Source organism: Streptopelia decaocto, assembly GCF_964273445.1.
Source record: "Streptopelia decaocto genome assembly, chromosome: 1".
NCBI classification, from domain to species: domain Eukaryota; kingdom Metazoa; phylum Chordata; class Aves; order Columbiformes; family Columbidae; genus Streptopelia; species Streptopelia decaocto.
This window is the reverse complement of record NC_138663.1, coordinates 156,385,320-156,402,745: the sequence shown is the minus strand read 5'-3', so window position 1 is coordinate 156,402,745 and position 17,426 is coordinate 156,385,320. Positions and strand designations below refer to the sequence as shown.

General features: G+C 57.2%; 1 protein-coding gene across 1 annotated transcript; it reads right to left on the bottom strand.

The window, feature by feature from the left end:
- Window positions 1-1,709: 1,709 nt before the first annotated feature.
- Window positions 1,710-8,051, bottom strand: ZIC5 (Zic family member 5; the record flags this gene model as incomplete). Its single annotated transcript, XM_082070502.1, has 2 exons — window positions 1,710-2,164; window positions 6,752-8,051. 2 exons carry the CDS (start codon window positions 8,049-8,051, stop codon window positions 1,710-1,712), a joined length of 1,755 nt encoding a protein of 584 aa, XP_081926628.1.
- Between the last annotated feature and the right edge of the window lie 9,375 nt (window positions 8,052-17,426).

The following is a 17,426-nucleotide window of genomic DNA, read 5'->3' as shown; positions in this document are numbered from 1 at the left end:
AGCTGAAAAATATAATGATTTTTTTTTGTACAAACCACAGCATCATAAACAACGATCTATCACCAAAATTAATAAGAGAATTCTTTGGTGTGCTCTGTACTCTTCCAAGAAAAAAAAAAAAAAAAAAGGGGGAAAAAAAAAAAAAAGGTTGATGTCAGAAAATAAATTAATTCGACTGTACAAAATAATCGCGTTCACATACACGTTATTAACAATGACAAGACGACATCCACCATTCACGGCACACAAAACACATTTCCACAAGCCCTGGGGGAGGGGAGGGAGGCTACCGCTTCTCCTCTCGGGGTCTCTGAGGAGGAATTAGTGCTCTTTAGTTTATTCGCACCCCGCTCCTGACGGACGGGAGAGGGGCCGGGGTCCCCCCCTAACCCGCAGCCCTTCGGCCGCTGGGCTGGGCAGCCTGGGGGGCGGGGAAGCAGGCACCCCAACCCCAGCCCTCTCCGCCGCCCCCCTCTTTTTCCCAGGAGCTCTGGTCCCCTCCTCCCAGGTGACTCTGCCCGGCCACCGCAGGGGGGTGGTGAAATGGAAGAGGGCGCACAGGCACCGGCTCGGCTGAAGGGAGCAAATAAACTTTAAAAAAAATTACTTGTGTATAAAATAATAATAATAAAAATAACTCCCTCAGCCCCACGCTTCTCCCCCCTGGGGCGCTCGCCGGGCCCAGGGGGCTGTTCCCCCCATCCACGAATTGGCTGTACACGTGGCTGGAGGACGCAAGAGGGTTAGGTTTACGTCCTCTGTGAGGCGAACTTAAAAAAAAATATAATAATAAAGAGAGTAATAATAATACCAACCCCAAGAAAATGGAAAATCACTGTCAGTTTTCGTGCGTGTTTTTTTAGGAAAAAAAACAAAACAAAACAACAAAACCAACAAAATATATCACAGTATCGCAGTTGTCAAATAGCAGCGGGTTTCTTTTATTCTCTGGCTATGTTTTAGGAGCCATACCCGTACAAACCACGGAGGAATGGTAAGGCAGTGCTGCATCTTTTGTCTTTCCTTCCCTAAATCGTTTACACATGGTTACGGCTAAGGGAGAAAGAAAAAGGGCTGGAGAGAAAATGCCGAGTGCAGGTGGACCCCACGACTGGGGAGATAAACCAACATTTACAAAGGAGCTGAACTGCAAGGGTGTGTGTGTGTGGGGGATTTATTTGATTTTATTTTAGAGGATTCGTAACCTGTCCTCCACCGGCTGGACTTCAGCAGGTGCTGCTTTACCATTAGGAGGCCACTGCAAACCTGGGGCTTTACCCAGGCTGAACAGGAGGCGCTGGGGTGGCAGCTGAAGTATTTAAGAGCTGCTCCAGGAAACGTGAGGGCTCTGCCAGCTCACGGCCTTCTCTCGGCTCTCTCTCTTGTGAAGAGCAGTGCGGCATGGGCAGGGTGGGAGCCGGGCATCTCTCTTGGCACCATCCTCCTGCAAAGCGTGCTGCTTGGGTTGCTGAGATGGCCCAGCTTGGAGTTATTAATGTTTTTTCTTACAAAAAGAAAAGAAAAAAAAAAGTTCCGAGTCTCTTTAATTAAATTAGTTACCGTACAAACACCATAGGGTTTCGTACACGGAATAAATAGCGCAAGTAAAACCTGATGGCACTTCCACGCCAGCCCCCTGTGCCAGGCGGCTGCTGCTGCAGCCTGGGCCAGCGCGGCGGGGCCGGGGCCGCCGGCGGCACGGCACGGCCCTAGGGAGCGGTTCTGCCCCTCGAGGTCCTGTGAGGCTCATCCCCCTCGGAGGCCGGGGACGTGTCGCGGCTGGAGGGGGTGCGGGGCCGGCGGGGAGCCCCCCCGGCCTGGCAGACGTACCACTCGCTGAGGTTGGTGACCGGCGGGGAGAGGGCGGCGGCGCGGCCGCGGGGCGGCTCGGCGGCCGGGTCGGCCTCGGAGGGCAGCGGCCCGTCGGGGGGCCCCGCCGCCGCGTAGGCCTGGGAGCCCGGCGGCGGGGAGGGCGGTGGGGACTTGCAGTGGATCTTCATGTGCTTCCGCAGGGAGCTGGGGTGCGTGTAGGACTTGTCGCAGCCGCGGATTTTGCAGTAGTAGGGCTTGTCGGAGGTGTGGACATGGGAGTGCTTCTTGCGGTCGCTGCTGTTGGCAAACTTCCTCTCGCAGCCGTCGAACTCGCACTTGAAGGGCTTCTCCCCTGCCGGGACACAGCAATGGCACCGTTACCGGCGGGCGTTGGCACGGCCCTGCCCGCACCCTGCCCGCCGAACCTCGGCCCGGCGCAGCCCCTCTGCAGTACGGCCAGTGGGAGCGAGCAGCAGGGCAAAGCCTCCCCTTCCTTCCTTCTCCTTCCCTCTCCCTGTTCCCCCTCGCCCCTTCACGACAGTCGCGACATACTCGAGACCTCCCGTTTTCCCTGTGACATATCTCTGGCGGCCTCCACACCCGAAGCCCCGGGCTGGCGGCGGCAGGGCCCTGCCTTGTTTGCCCTCTGCGGCGCTCCCCTCGCACACGAGAAACCTTCATTACCGCTCTAATGACCGAGCCCAAACAAAACCGCTCAACGGCTTCGCTTGCGAGGGCTGGCGTTTGCCGGCAGCCTGGCTCGCCTGGCACATCTCCTGCGTAATCCTTTCCCAATGGGGCACTATGCTGAGGGAATAATTAGTTTGGGGGAAATAAAAGTAACACCTGTTTAAGCGTCCCGATATAAAGAGACAGCACCCCGTGCTGAGAACCTGCAGGATGGGGAGGGGGGACCAGCCCGGACACTAGTGATGACAGCAGCGGGCTGCTGTTACCGCAGCTGGTTACCTCAGGCTAATTCGGGTCTAAAAATCTCCGCTCGATCTATTTTTAGAGCTTTATGCAATGCTTAACACTCAAAGGTGTTGTGAAAATCAGCCCGGGGCGGGTTTGCCTGGCGTACCTTTCACACACCCCCTCTCCCCCCGGCTCCTGACATACCATACTCTGGGACATGTATGTTTTGGTACATATAGCCCTGCCCCAGATCGACCCTTCCCCATAGTTCCCGAACAGGGATGAGTAAATGCCTATTGCTGAGCGGTCAGAGAAAAAAAGTGCCGGATTCCTGTACTGCACACAGACTGGAGTTTCTTACAGCAACTTTTTCTATCCCTGCCATGCTACACGCAAGCCCGGAGCAGACAGAACTGCAATGATGCACAAATAATCTTTGTCACGACTATTGCGACTCTTGAGTTAAAAAAATCTGTTGGGTTAAGCATGGCTGATGTGTATTTTCAGATCTGTGTTGCTCTGAATGCTCAAAAATAACAACCCAGCAGCTGTCCCGCTGGACTTTTTATAATTTTCACCAGGCGATTTTTACTGCTCCTTCCATTTGTAAAATCTGATCATGTTTAACAGAATAACAATGGGAAAAAATGGTTTTGTGTTTTAAAAATAGCTATTTCTCGGCTGTTACTATAGAAACATGTGCCTCCGCAACCTATTTACATGTCAACTTTTTCTATAAAAATCAGATCACCTACCAGTGAAGTGGTACTCTAGAAAGAACGAGTTTATCCTTTAAAATAATCATAATAAGAAGAATATTTTTAAAAAGAAAGTAAGAAAATGTATCTCGTGGGGTTTAAAGTGGAATTTTCATGTACACGGAGACCCCCCTCGCGTTCCCATTCCCACCGAGACAAATCTCGGGTCACTTAATTTGGGTTGTTTTGTTGTTACTGCTGTGTTTTGTTTTGTTTTGTTTTCCCTCAGAAACAAAGCGAATCTACCGGACGGTGTGGCAGGTTTCGATCTGTATTAGCCCAAGGATGGAGGCTCACATCCCGCTGCCGGCAGCGGCCCGCGGAGTCCCCCAGGCTTAGCCCCCCTGAGAGGTGCTCAGAGCTGCCAGAACAAACCACGTCCCCGCTGTCGGGGCTTCAGGGAAGTGTCTTTCCCCGTGGGCTCACGCGTGGGCATCCTCCCGAGGGGTGCACAGCCCCCGGGTAGCTCCACCTCGCCAGCCTCCGGATCGCGACGATCCAGTTCCACACAAATCCAGAAGCGGAGAAAGTCCCGGAGTGGCCCTGGCACGCTGACGAGGGCGTCACGTCAGAGTTTAACCATTTGTAGGTGGCTTCAACCCAAGGAAGGGGGCGAAATGCCGGGCGCCGTCCCCTGACTCGTCCCGGTAGCAGCAGCGTCGGCGGCGGGATACACACACAGAGGGGCTTTGGGGTCACATTTGTGGGGGCAGTAGCGGGGGGTGGGGGTGGAGGAATCGTCAGGGGGAAGCTGGGCGATCCTGAGCACCGTCTCCGGCAAAGGGGCAGCGAATTTTCGGGGGAAGGGGGGACGGTCCCCGTCGCCATTAGGATGAACCAGGGGTAGGGACAGCGCTTTGTCCCCAAAATGGTGCTGGATCCGCAAGGCGCGGTGTGCAACTCCCGGGGTGATGCTTTCGAGGAAAAGGGGGAAAACACCAAGCAATTAAATGCCTTCTGGATTACCGACATACCCTTCTTCCTGCAGGGTTACCAGAAACATGCAAAATCCCCAAACGATACAACTGCGGTGTTATTATCCTCACCTCTTCCCCAAAATTGCCCATAATAAACGAATAGTTAGTAAATCTCTCCTGCTCCCAGGCTGCACATCACTAAACTAAAGCTGAGACGGCAAAATTACAGTAATTAATCTGGTAAGGACAGGCAGAAGGTTTGGGACACCTCGTCCACCCGAGGGCTGTGCGTGGGGAAAGACTCACGTCCCCTTTGCATTCCTGTGGGCCAAGCTGTCAGACGAAGGGAGCTATTGCCCCCCAACCTGAGCCCCGAGGGCTCCTTTATTGCAACAGCCCCTTCTGCGTGGAGATAGCCTTCTCCCGTGGGTTCATGAGTGGGCACTATCTCGGGGAATATGCACTGCACAGCCCCCGGAGAACTGCGGTTCGCCCCCGACTGCAAACTCCTCCAAATTTCCTTTGCAAAGGGCCATGTCCCATGCAGGGCCTTGAGGCACTGCTTGACCACAGCTCAGAGCTGCAAGCTGTGTCTGATACATATTGAGGTTGTCGGGGTAGGGTCCTTTTACCTCTGAATCCCTCTGCCCCCCCCCACCCTGCTCCGGACTCGCTGCTTTCCCGCCCCTGGAGCTGGGATGGGGAAGGAGTTGTGGAGCCCAGAAAAGTCCGCAGTGACGTTTTGTTTTCCAAATCAAGACAGATGGGGACGGCTAGATGACAAAAACACGGGCCTCCAGCATTTAACTCATTCCGCGGTGCCATTAACACAACAACAACAACCCTTCAAAAAATGTGTCATTCCCCCCGCAGGAGACATCTCCCCCCTCCCCCCGGCTCTGGGCGCAGACAGCCAGGCATCCTCAGGTCTCCGCAGCTACACATGGGCTCATGCCTGATATATTCTGGAGATAAAAATCTATAATCCTTTCTGCCATGGGCCATTTGGTTTTACATCGGAACAACACGTTGCACGGTCGCCGCTTTTCTCTTCCCGAGCAGCACACAATAAATCAAGAAAGCAATTACGGCAACTCCACTTCCTTAAGTGTCCTCCGAGGAATAATATTTGTCTACTGCTATAAATCCCGGCTTCGTTCGTTTTCGGCAAGAGTTTTTACACCCAGATCGAAATGCGTGTTTCAGGGGGGGCGAGAAAGGAGGAGAAAGGGAAAAATAAATGGGGGGGAGGGGGAAGAAAAGAAAAAAACTCAAAGGCTCAAACACACCCTAAGCCCCTCCAGGAGCTCCGCACCGGGCCGGGCCTGTCCCCCGGGGCATCCACCGGCGGTGCCGCTCCCTCCTCCAGCAGCTCCCGCTCCGCGAAGCCCCGCCAGGCAGGCTTTGAAGTTTCCTCCTCAGATCCACAAAGAGAGAGAAGCGTCCTCCGGCAAGCGCCTTCCCGGCCCTGAGCCCTCCTCCCCGGCTCCGCAGGCACCGCCGGAGGTGGGAGCAGCCCGGGTAACACCGGCAGCGGGGTCACTACCGGTAGCCCCGGCGGCAGGGGCAGCCCCGGTAGTCCCGGCAGTATCGGTAGCCCCGGCAGCGGGGCACAGCCGGCAACATCAGTAGCCCCGTAGTAGCGCCAGCCCCGGCAGCGGGGGTAGCTCCGGTAGCGGGAGCAGTTCGGTAGCCCCGGCAGCCCCAAGCGCCGCGCCGCCGCCGCCCGCAGCGCAAGGGAACTGCGCCCCCAAGAGCCCCTGCGGCCCCATCTCCACCGGGCCAAGTGCCCCCCGCCAGGCTCCGTCCTCGCCGGTAGAACCGGCAGGAAAAGCAGAACAACCGTCCTTCGCGGAGGGGGGCACCGCGCAGCTCCCCCCAGCAGCGGGGTGAGCCCTCCGGGGTGCCCCGGGCCGGATCGGTGGGCGCTGAACCGTGCAGGCGCGCATCTTCTCGCTTTTCCGCAGGGCTTGCTGTTTATCTCCCCCCGGACACTGGGTTATTTATTAATCGTTGTATTTATCCACTGGTGCCGGGGTGTGGGGAGGTGGGTGGCGGAGGGGGTGGGAAGGGAGCTGCCCAAGGTGCGGGGTGTAGGGGGGGTGGAGGAACACGTGTGTGCAGGGCAGAGGGGGCCGGGTGCATGTGCGTGGCTGTCTGTCTGTGCGTGACTGTCTGTGCGTGGCCCGTGTGCTGCCGAATTACTTATTCATGAAAAAGTCACATGTTCGACGATGCGTAGGAGAGGAGGAAAAGAGGTGGAAATGGGAAAAAAAAAAAAAGGGGGGGGGAAAAAAGGAGGAAAAGACTTACAGAGGTGTCGGGGGGAAGGGGGGGAGCACCCACCTGTATGAGTCCGCTTGTGGATCTTGAGGTTTTCGGAGCGAGCGAAGACCTTCCCGCAGCCGGGGAAGGGGCAGGGGAAGGGCTTTTCTCCCGTGTGCACTCGGATGTGGTTGATGAGTTTGTATTTCGCTTTGAAGGGCTTGCCTTCGCGGGGACACTCCTCCCAGTAGCACACGTGGCTACTCTGCTCAGGCCCGCCGACGTGCTCCACGGTGACATGGCTCACCAGCTCCTGCATCGTGCTGAAAGTTTTGGAGCAAGGCTTCCTAGCGCCCGGTGGCGGAGGAGGAGGCGGAGGAGGAGGCTCTCGGTCGATCCACTTGCAGATCAGCTCTTGCTTGATGGGCTGCCGCATGTACCGCAAGAAAGCTCCGGCCGCGGCCGCCGCCGCCCCGACGTGGGCATGGTGGTGGTGGTGATGATGGTGGTGGTGGTGGGGGTGGTGCGGGTGCCCATGGCCGGCCGCCGCCGCCGCTGCCAGGTTGAGGTTGACGGAGCCGTAACCTTGCAACGCCGAGGAAGAGGCGGCGGCGGCAGCAGCCCCGTAATGCGCCTCGGCGCGTCCGTAGAGCTCCCCGGCGGCGGCCGCCAGCCCCAAGCGCATCTGCCCGTTGAGCGGCGGGTGGCGGCCGGCGGGCGCGCCCTGCTCGCCGGGCGGCGGCGGCGGGAATGCGGCGTGCGCCCCGTCGGCCGTCCCGTAAGTGCCGGCGGCCGAGATGAAGACGCCGTGGGGCGGCGGGTGCGGGAGGTGGGGGGAGCTGGCGGGCGGGTGCTGTTCACCCAGCGCCCCATGCACGGCGGCAGCGGCGGGCAGCTCCCGCCGCAGGAGGAAGTCTCGGCCTGCCGCCCCCCCGGACGGGTAGCCCGGGAGGGCGGCTGCGGGCGGCGCGTAGGCGGCGGCGGTGGTGGCGGCGGCGGCGGCGGTGGCGGCGGCAGCGGCGGCGGTGGTGGTGGCGGCGGGCGCGGCGAAGGCAGCGGCGGCGGCGGTGAGCGCCTCGGGCGTGAGCTTGAGGGCGGCGGGCTGCGCCATGTGCTCGGGTCCGAGCGGCGTGAGGGCGCCGCCAGGGTCGCCACCCGCGTCCCCGGGGTGGAGGTGGGCCGCGTGGTGGGGGTGGACGTGGTGGTTCCCCAGCCCCGGGAAGCCTGTCATGTTCTGGTGAGGATGGGGCTGAGCCGCTGCCAAATCCGCTAATCTCAGTGTCGGGTTCCTCTTGCTCAAAGGGGGCTCCATAACGACACAGCCAAGCCCATCTACGCTCGCTGTTGTTATTTTTTTCCCTCTACCCGCCTTCAAAAACATGTATATATTAAGCGGCTCTTTAACTTCTTTTGTCTGCGCTCCTAACTCCGCGCATCCCCGGCCCCGCTCTGGCCGCCCGCGATTGGCAGAGCCCTCACCACACTTCAGCGGCGCGGTGGGAAATACGGCTTGGACACGGCACCGGAGGGATTGGACGGATCCCGATGATTGGCAGCGGCTGGGGCGCCGCGATTGGCTCCCTTTCAGGCCGCCGGCGCAGCAGGGATCCGCCCCCGCAGCCCCCCACATCCCCCCTCCCGTCCGCGCCGCCCCCCGAAGTTGCACTTGCAAAACTTCGCGCGGGGCCCGACGGGGCGCACCCGCTACCCACCCCCCCCCCCGCCGGCAGCGGGCAGCAGCGGGCAGCAGCTGCCGCTCCCCCGGCGCTGGACGGGGCACCCTGCTCGGAGCCGCTGCGCCGCCGTGTTTACGTTTGCGGGGCTGCGGGATTTCTCTCTATGGCTGGGAGCAGCCCACGAGCAGGGCTGCTGCCGGGCTCAGCGCTCGGCTTCCTTTTTTTTCTGGCCATCATTCATTCAGCGATGAAGCAGGAAAGCACGCCCTGATGCAACGCACACACCCCCACACCCACGCGAGGCCAAGGCTGTGTGCCTAAGGCGGGCAACTGAAGGCAATACTAGGGGAAGGCAGCCAATGTTTTCGTAAAAAGAAGGCGGCAGCGGGGGAGGCAGGGGGGATTCCTTTACTTTAGAAAATGAGTAAGCAGCCTCCGGAAAGCTGCAGCACATATTATTAGGAAGAAGTTTGGGAAGCCCGCACTCGCCACCTGCTTTTGGGGCTTCCTCCTCCCGAGGTGCCCCGCAGGCCCTTCCAGGACACCCGGTCGGGACAGCCGGCCCATGCCTCTCGGGGGGCCATCAGCCGTACCCCAGGCAGCTGTCTCCATTTCAAACCTAATTCGACAATGGCAAAATAAGGATGAAATCGCTCCAGTTACACAGACCCTCGACGCTTTTGGGATGCCAGGGATGGAGGGGGGCAGTAAGGTTGGAGAGAGTCTCCGTCTGGGGGATGTCTGCCAGGAGCTGCTGCCCTCGACGGAGAAAGCAGGGAAAGTGGGGGGTACACTAAAGCGGGGGGGGAGGGTGATGGGAGCGTCCCTGGGATGCCGGAGTGTGTTGGTCCTCGAAAGTGAAGTGCTTTGTGAAGCGTCAAAACTGCCTCTTCCGCACAAAGGAGGATGCTGGCGTTTGGAGATGCGGAAAAGGCAGGGCCGGGACTCTCCCTGCCGACCGAAGAGGGGGAAAGGAGCATTGCCGTGACTTTCCTCTGGAGCTGCGGGAGGAGAGGTGGCCTTTATTGATATGTCATCTGCTTTCCTTAGGCTGCTGGTCCCCCTGGGAACGCCTGGCGCTCCCGCGCTCTTCAGAAACTGCAGGCAGCAGCGAAGGACGCTACTCCGCCACGCTGGGAGAGGAAACGGGGCGGGGGATGCCAGCGGACACCCCTCCACACACACCTCCTGGCCCTCCCCGACCACCTAATCCCCTTGACCAAAGCACATCTGCGTATCCTCGCCTCTGCCCTTTGCCGAACCACGTTCAAAGGAAGCCCCGTGCTGGTTCGGCATTTCCTGGGCCAGGCTCCAACTCTCCCCTCCTCCCTCCCCTCGCTACTCACGTGGGGAAAACTCGCAGGATTTGGCCCGCTGCTTGCTAAAACTGGGGTAGGGACTGTAGAGCAGGAGCCGGCCCCGCGGGGAGTCCCGCCTTCCTCCCCCGCAAGGAGGACCGAGAGCCGCCTGTGTCCCCCCCTCCCAGGAGCCGAACCGATGCTCCAGGCTCGCTTGGCTGTGGTGGGGGTGTCAGTGATGCTGCAAGGCAAGGAACGAGAATAAATAATCCTCGGGTTTTAAAAGGGGCTGCTCGATGGTTTTATTGCACAGTAAAAACTTCTCCTCGCAAACTAGCCTATACATGCATTTATATACGTACATTTTATATACTTGCATATAAACAGTGTTCCCCGCGCTCCCCAAATTCCGGGCAGGTTTCTGGACCGATGTCGCTACATGTAATGGTTTGATGGGGGATGCTGTGGAGGTGAACGACAGCATCGAGGCTACACGGTACCTTGCGCACGCCTCCTCGTCCCGCTCTTGTTAAACGCAGCGTGATACGTATCTGTCATCGATTTAATATGTCTTAATTCAAATATATCCCCCCGATCAATTTCTTTTTATGAGGGGCTATAAAACAAAGAAAATATTTTATAGCTGGGTAATAGGCAACTGACCTGAGACTGTGGGGAGGGAGGGTTTGGCCGAGACTCACGTGGAAATTTGCCCACTTTTAGGACGCCGGGAAGCGAAGGTGACTGCCCGGGCTGGGTTGCTTTTTGAACGGTGCCAGCTCCAAGAGAGCCGCGAAGATTTTAGAACTCATTAGCTCATCGACCCCAGCTCAGGCCCAGGCTGCCGCAGCGCTGGGGGGCTGCGACGGAGGGAGGCGGGTGGTGCCTCTCCCCCCCGCCCCAAACCACCAGCATCGCCCGTCGGGGGTCGGCCCCGCGCCCCGCTCCTGCGGCGGAGCCGGCTGCAGAGCCCTCCCGCCGTGCCCCGCTGGCCGACAAACGCTCCAAGGGACACCGGGGGAGGCGGGGTAAAAGCCTGGAAGCCCTGAGATATATTTCATAAATGTTCCTTCAGAAACCGAGCTCGGGCTATCGGCTTTAGGGGATGTTTTTAGATGTAGAATGTTGTGCTGTAGGATGCATTATGTAAATGTATGCTAATGATAATGAAAACCATTTGCAAACAATGGTTTTTAATGTACGTCTTATTGATAGTTAGGGAGCGGAGAGCAATATTTTATAACGTGTAAAACATTCTTCTGGGGAACCATTAGAAAGTGAGCGCGGTTACTGTTTTCCTCTGCAACACCTCCGGATTTCCCCAAATCTCCTGAAATAGCTCACCAGCCGCCCGACCCGTCGCGGGTGGCTTTCGTCGCTCGTGGGGCTGACTTGCTTCGTGGGGGAGCCTGTGGCGCGGTTCCCTTCACAGCCACGCGTGACCGGCGCTGGGTTCTGCCAGCAGCGGGCGGGAGTGCCCCGAGTCACATCCCCGCGATCGCCGAAACGGGCGGGGAGTAACCCCGGTATATTCGTCGCCGTCCCGGCAGGGGAACAGCACGGAGGCACCGAGATCCCAGGCGGGAGAGTGTGGGGGTTCATGGCTGCCCAGGGGCACGAAAGGGAGAGCAGCGATTTGGCGGCGAGGCTTCCCTCCTCTCTGGAGGGGATCAGGGCATGGGTTATTTTATACCTTTAAAAATAAACGTCTGTTGAGCTAAATAAACGCCCACTTCTCGTCTCCTCATGCACCCCAAGCTGGAGCCCGAAGGCCGGGACACGGCTCCGTGAGGGTGCAGGCATCGTGCCCACCGTCGGGGCTGCCGAGACCGGGACCCGCTGCACATTTGGGACGAGGACTTACGGGCAAAAGTTTCGGAGCTGCGATTTTCAGACCGCGTCTTGCCAGGGAAAGAGGGCTCCATCCCCGCACCTTCCCTTCAGGGATTTGCTCAAATATGGACAAAATAAGGGCAAAATTTTCCATCCTTCCATCCCTGTATAGATATATATGTATATGTATAGAGAGAGAGGAAGAGACGAAGAGATAAAGAGAGAGGCAGCCTCAGGAAAACCCAGGCCAAATTTTGCTCTGCTCTCTCTCCCCCCTTCTCCTCTCTCTGTAGCTGAACGTCACCGTTGGAAGAAGCTGTTGAGATAAATCAAATAGTGACACTTTGACGGCTTTACTTGTATAAGCAATATGGTTACCATATGGCATTGTTATTTATGAATGACAGCATAAATTGTATTACAAAGTCCATCGCGCTTTATTGGGAAGCTTCTTCCCTGCCTCTAACATTTAGATGGGCATCTCCAGACTTAAAAAGATGCATCTAATAAAACTCGGCGGTGCTGCGGATGACCCCATTTTGGGGGCGTTGCGCCGGGTCTGCGCCGGCTGCGGAGTGAGACGCGCAAAGTACGCGGCGCTGCGCGTCCCTCAGCCGCAGCTGGGCAGGGTAAAAGCACCGCCTGCCGCTCGGCCGAGGTTCCCGTCCTGGAAACGGCCGCTACGCTGCTCCTCGCCCCCTCCATCCCACGGCATCACCGCCGAGAGGGGGATTTTATACGGAAACTTATTTTATATATATGTAAGTGTAACTGAGAGGACAATAAATATTAATGGCACGAAAGCGAGGTGCTCCTTCCTGCTGCCCCCGCCCTGCCTAGTGGTTAAAAAAAAAAAAAAAGCATTTAAAAGTTACGGCTTTGGCTGAGATTTTCATTATTTCCCCTTTTTCTTTTACATTACGCTGCCGGTAGAGCCTGACAAAGAACTTTTGTCCTGAAGTGTGTTTTACAGAGGGAGGCTACAGCACAACACATGTGGTCTTCACGGGTCATAGGTCGAACGGCCTAGAAGTGCCTCGGATCGGCACCATCAAAGGTAACCTGCAACTTAATATCCTGTTGATGAGCTTGTTGAATTTATGAGTGTCTGTGATACAGACAACGGTGCAAGTGATTCCGCTCAATTGGCCTCTTCTTCACGGGCTACGGACCGGCTGCACGCCCCCACCCCGCACCTCGTCCAGTTACTCCGGGGAGAACCAAAGCCTGGATTTAGGGGGGAAAGACCCCTTTTTCCTCCCCGGCCGGCCCTTACGCCTCTCCTTCCCCGGCCAGGCTGCCGCCAGCCGCAGCCTCCCGCCGACAGAGCCCCCGGCCCCGCCGCAGCCTGCGCCCCTGCCGCGGCAGCCTCGTCTGCCCGGGGAAGGGGGGCGGGATGCGGAGCAGACTCCCCATCACCCCCGGCCTGGGAGCGGTGACACTTCTCGGGTCTAGAAGGCAAGGGTGACATTTGCAGTCCAGGGGAAACAAGAAATTTATCTCGTTCGTCCCTACATCTCCCCACAGCTCCCTCCGCATCAGCAGCCGGCAAGAATTAAGAGCAGAGCAGTTTTAAAGAAAATTTCGGAAAACTTACGAAGAGGGGGGTGCTTTCCTGGGAAGGCTGACGTTTGCTTTGCAGGTCTGGCACCTCCAGAAACCTGTTGAAAAACTTCTTTCAATAAACCAGGTTAGCACCGACTTTGGGTGACCACTTGCTTTCCTCCCTCGAAAGCTGTCGTGAACCGAAGGCTGCGTTTCTGGCGGTGGCCCGGCAAGTGAGTGCGGGGCTGGCTGCTCCTCTGCCCTCCCTCCCTCTCTCGCTCCCTTCCCTCGTTACCCTGTGACACGGGGGAAAGGGGGTTTTGCGGTTCTGAGAGAAATAAAGCGCTTCTTAGGAGGGACGGCGACGTGACTTTGAACTTGGATCAGCTCCTCTGTTTCCTGCAGAGAGAGTAGGGCTGGAGCTCTGAAAGAATAGCAGAGCGCGGCCGGCCCGCGGGGGCTCCGGCTGGAATTCACCGCGTCCCCCCCTCAAAGCGCTCCGGTGCCGGCGCCGCTGAGCAGGCAGAGCGCGGGGCGAGGGGAGGGGAGGCAGGGCAGGGAAAAGAGGAAAAGAAGGAAAGGAACGAAAAGGAAAGAAGAGGGGTAAAAAATAAAACAGGAGAGACAAAGGAAACAAAAGAGAAAAAAAGAAATTAAAAAAAAAGAAGGAAAGAAAAAAGAAAGGAATAAAGAAAGTGGAGAAAGGGATAAGAGAGGAAGGAAAAGAAAGAAATGAAAGAGTGGAATGAGAGAAAGGAGGGAAAGGGGGAATGGAGGAAAGGAGGGAGGGAAGGAAGAAGAAAGGAAGAGGGAGAGGAAGGAAAAATAGAAAAGGAATACAAAGGAAGAAAAAGGATGAAAGGATATGAAAAGGGAAGCAAGGTGAAGAGAGAAAGAGAGAAGAAAAGAGGAGGAAAGGAAAAGAGGAGGAAGGAAAGGAAAGGAAAGGAAAGGAAAGGAAAGGAAAGGAAAGGAAAGGAAAGGAAAGGAAAGGAAAGGAAAGGAAAGGAAAGGAAAGGAAAGGAAAGGAAAGGAAAGGAAAGGAAAGGAAAGGAAAGGAAAGGAAAGGAAAGGAAAGGAAAGGAAAGGAAAGGAAAGGAAAGGAAAGGAAAGGAAAGGAAAGGAAAGGAAAGGAAAGGAGAACGAGGTGAAAATCCAGAAGGTGCATATTTGTATGAACATTCATCCTGTGGCTGGTTTGTTTTTTTTTTTTCAAAACAGTATTCCTAACTGAAAATTTTCCTGGACATTTTGGTTCCCTTTCTAATCTCAGATGTAGTAATTTATTTGAAATTATTTAAAAAAATAAATAAAACTATATTCAAGGGTCTAGGTGTCCGTATGTTTGGTTGTTTTTTTTTTTTTTCACTAATCTGGAGGTAGAGGATGCAGAAGACCAAGCCTTCCTCTCCAACTTGTGGTCTCGAAATCCCCAGCAGCGGTGGAGGACACTTCCCAGACCTCCGCCTCGGAAACCTTTCAGGGAAGGAAAATAGAATTTCTTCGCAGTCTGTCCCTGGGAGCCTGGGGTGTCAGGACAAGGACAGCATATGCTACCAAGCTGCAGCCTGGGAAGGCAATATCTTGGGAGCAGACACTCCTGCCTGCAAAGACAGGACCGAGTGACGCCGTGGTGAAGAGGAAAGGGCTGTTGGCATCAGAGGTGCAGCTCTGCATTAGTATTCAGGCTAACTTCTAATGTCCATTTCGGATTTCTAATCCTTCTAGGAATCTCACTTCTTCCCAAATTAAATCCCCACCTTGTTGAAAGAGTTATGTTCGATATTGACACATTTCAGCTACTTTCGACGGGCTAATATTTTAACTATTTAGTGACAGCGATGGGTAAAACTTATTTCAACAACCCTAGCTGGTGGACAATGTTACTTTTTCCTTCCTTCCTTCCTTCCTTCCTTCCTTCCTTCCTTCCTTCCTTCCTTCCTTCCTTCCTTCCTTCCTTCCTTCCTTCCTTCCTTCCTTCCTTCCTTCCTTCCTTCCTTCCTTCCTTCCTTCCTTCCTTCCTTCCTTCCTTCCTTCCTTCCTTCCTTCCTTCCTTCCTTCCTCTATCTATATCTATCTGTCTATCTATTTATCTGTCTATCTATTTATCTATCTATCTATCTATCTATCTATCTATCTATCTATCATCTATCTATCGCTGTAAAAACCCTGCTCAGACGATGGGTCCAGTTACCTTATGGGGGATGTAATGCTGTGAGGAGTCCCAGGAATGTCACAGGGAGAATTTCAAAAAGCCCCACCAGACCGCACAAACCTCTGTATTTTGGGTTGCTTCTCGGCCAAGCACAGAGCCGATGGGGTTCGACACGCAAGGTTAAGTGCAGGACGGTTAAGACGACAATGCTATGTCGGTTTTCAATTTTTACAAAGCCTTATTTATTGGTGAGCTGCTGGCCCCGAGATGATTATTTTTCAGCCACTACAAAACAAACCGAAGCAGGGGCCAGACACGTATTTACTGGAGGGGGAGGGGAAGGGGACTTGTTTGCTCTGTGTGTGTGTGCGGGTGTGGGTGTGTGTGCTGGCTGTATGCTTTTTTATTCCTGCCATGTAAGAATCCGGTTCCTAAATAACAATGGCAGAGTGGGTTTTGGGGTTTGTGGTTTGCGGTTTTTTTTTCGGTTTTGGTTTTGTTTATTTTTCAAGAGGAAAGACAAGGAAAACTCCTAAAGCGTCTGCTCTCCGATGCACATTCACAGCATATGCAGATCTACTCTTCTTCTCCCGAACAAGTGGTTTAAAAGCCCAAACAACCAAGGGCGACCGTGTGTTCTTTTTTTTAATTTTTTTTTTTTTCTTCTCGCAGCCGCGGTCGCCCCGCCAACGCGACTTTTATTTAATTCCCCCCTTGCTCCCTTTATCGATCATGAGTTTAATTTGCTTTAGCCGAAAAGGGGGAAGGGGTTGCAGGATTGGCGAGTTCCTCCCTCCCTCAGCTACCACCTAAAAAAAAAAAAACAAAAGGCAGCCCCCCCCCTAACCCCCTGACTATGTTTTAAGCCACTCGCTTTGTTTGTTTGCCTCCCGAGGCAGGATCGCATGGCCAAGAGCACATCGATATTTTCCGTGCGTGTGGCTCGCCGCGCCTCTCCCCCGCCACGCCACCCCTTCCCCTCGCCGCGGGGGAGGCGGGGGGAGCCCCCCCAAAAAAAAACAAACAAGAAGCCGCCGGTGGTGCCGGGCTGAAGACGGCCACCGGCGCCGAACGGGGCCGGGACCGTGCCGTGCGGCGGCGAGTGGGGACCGGGCGGCCGCGGGGCGAGCGGCGGCGGCGCAGCGGGGCGTGGGGCGGGCGGCGGGGCGGGCAGGGCGCGGGGCGGCCGCGCCGCCATTAGCCGGTGGCCGGGGACGCCCGGATGGACGGGGCGGCTTGGGCCAATGAGCGGGCGCCGGGAGAGCGGCCGGGCGGCGGGTAAAGGCGGTGTTGGGAGAGGAGCCGCCAGTGCTAGCGGGGGGAGAGGGAGAAAGGCCGGGGGAGGGAGGGAAGAAAAAGAGGGGGAGTGAGGGGCGGGGGGGAAAAATAAAAAGCCGCCGCCTCAGCAGCGCCCACCGAAATAAACAGAGGAGCGAGAGGTAGCGGAGGCGCGGGAGGAGCTGGGCTGCAACTCCGCCGCCCCAGCAGCGCCGCTCTGGCCCCGGTGCTCCGCGGCCCCTTCCCGCCCCCCTCTTCTCCTCCCCACCCCCACCGCCGCCCTTATTGTTTTTAATCCGCCTCTGGCACCCCCCGTCTTCCCCACCTCCCCTCCCCACGCCCCTCCGCGGCGGCGCGGGGCGCCCCCCGGGTCCCTTCGCTCCGTGGGAACCCGCGGCTGCAAGTTTTTCTCCGCGAGAGACAGCGCTAATGCCCGGCGGAGGATAAAACGAAAGAAGGAGCCCGGGGGCGGCGGGGGGCCCGAAGCGGCGGTGAGGGCCGCGGCCCACGCGGGGAGCAGAGCAGAGCGGAGCCGGGCGGGCGGGGGTCTGCGGCGCTGACATCCCGGTGGTGGCTGAGGGGGGCGGCGGCGTGTGTGTGTGCGTGTGTGTGTGCGTGTGTGCCGCAGGGAACGGAGAGGCGAGCCTTGCCCCCCCCCCCCCCCCCGTCCCCAGTTCTGTCCCTCCCCTGCTCCCCCTCCCCTCCCCTGCCCGCCCCCGTCTCAGCTCCTTTAATACACTTTGGTTCTCCGCTCGCCTTTGGACTCTGCTCTGCCTGGCTCCGGATACGGCTCCGGCGGCGGCGGCAGCGGGCCGGTGTGGGCGCAGGCGGCAGCGGCGGAGGCGGGGTACGCGGCGGCTGCCGGGGGGAAGCGGCGCGGAGCGGCGGCGGCCCCGCGCCCGGCCGGGCGGGCGGCGGCAGCCCGGCGGCGGTAGCGGGGCGGCGGCGGCGGCCCCGGAGCGGCGTGGACC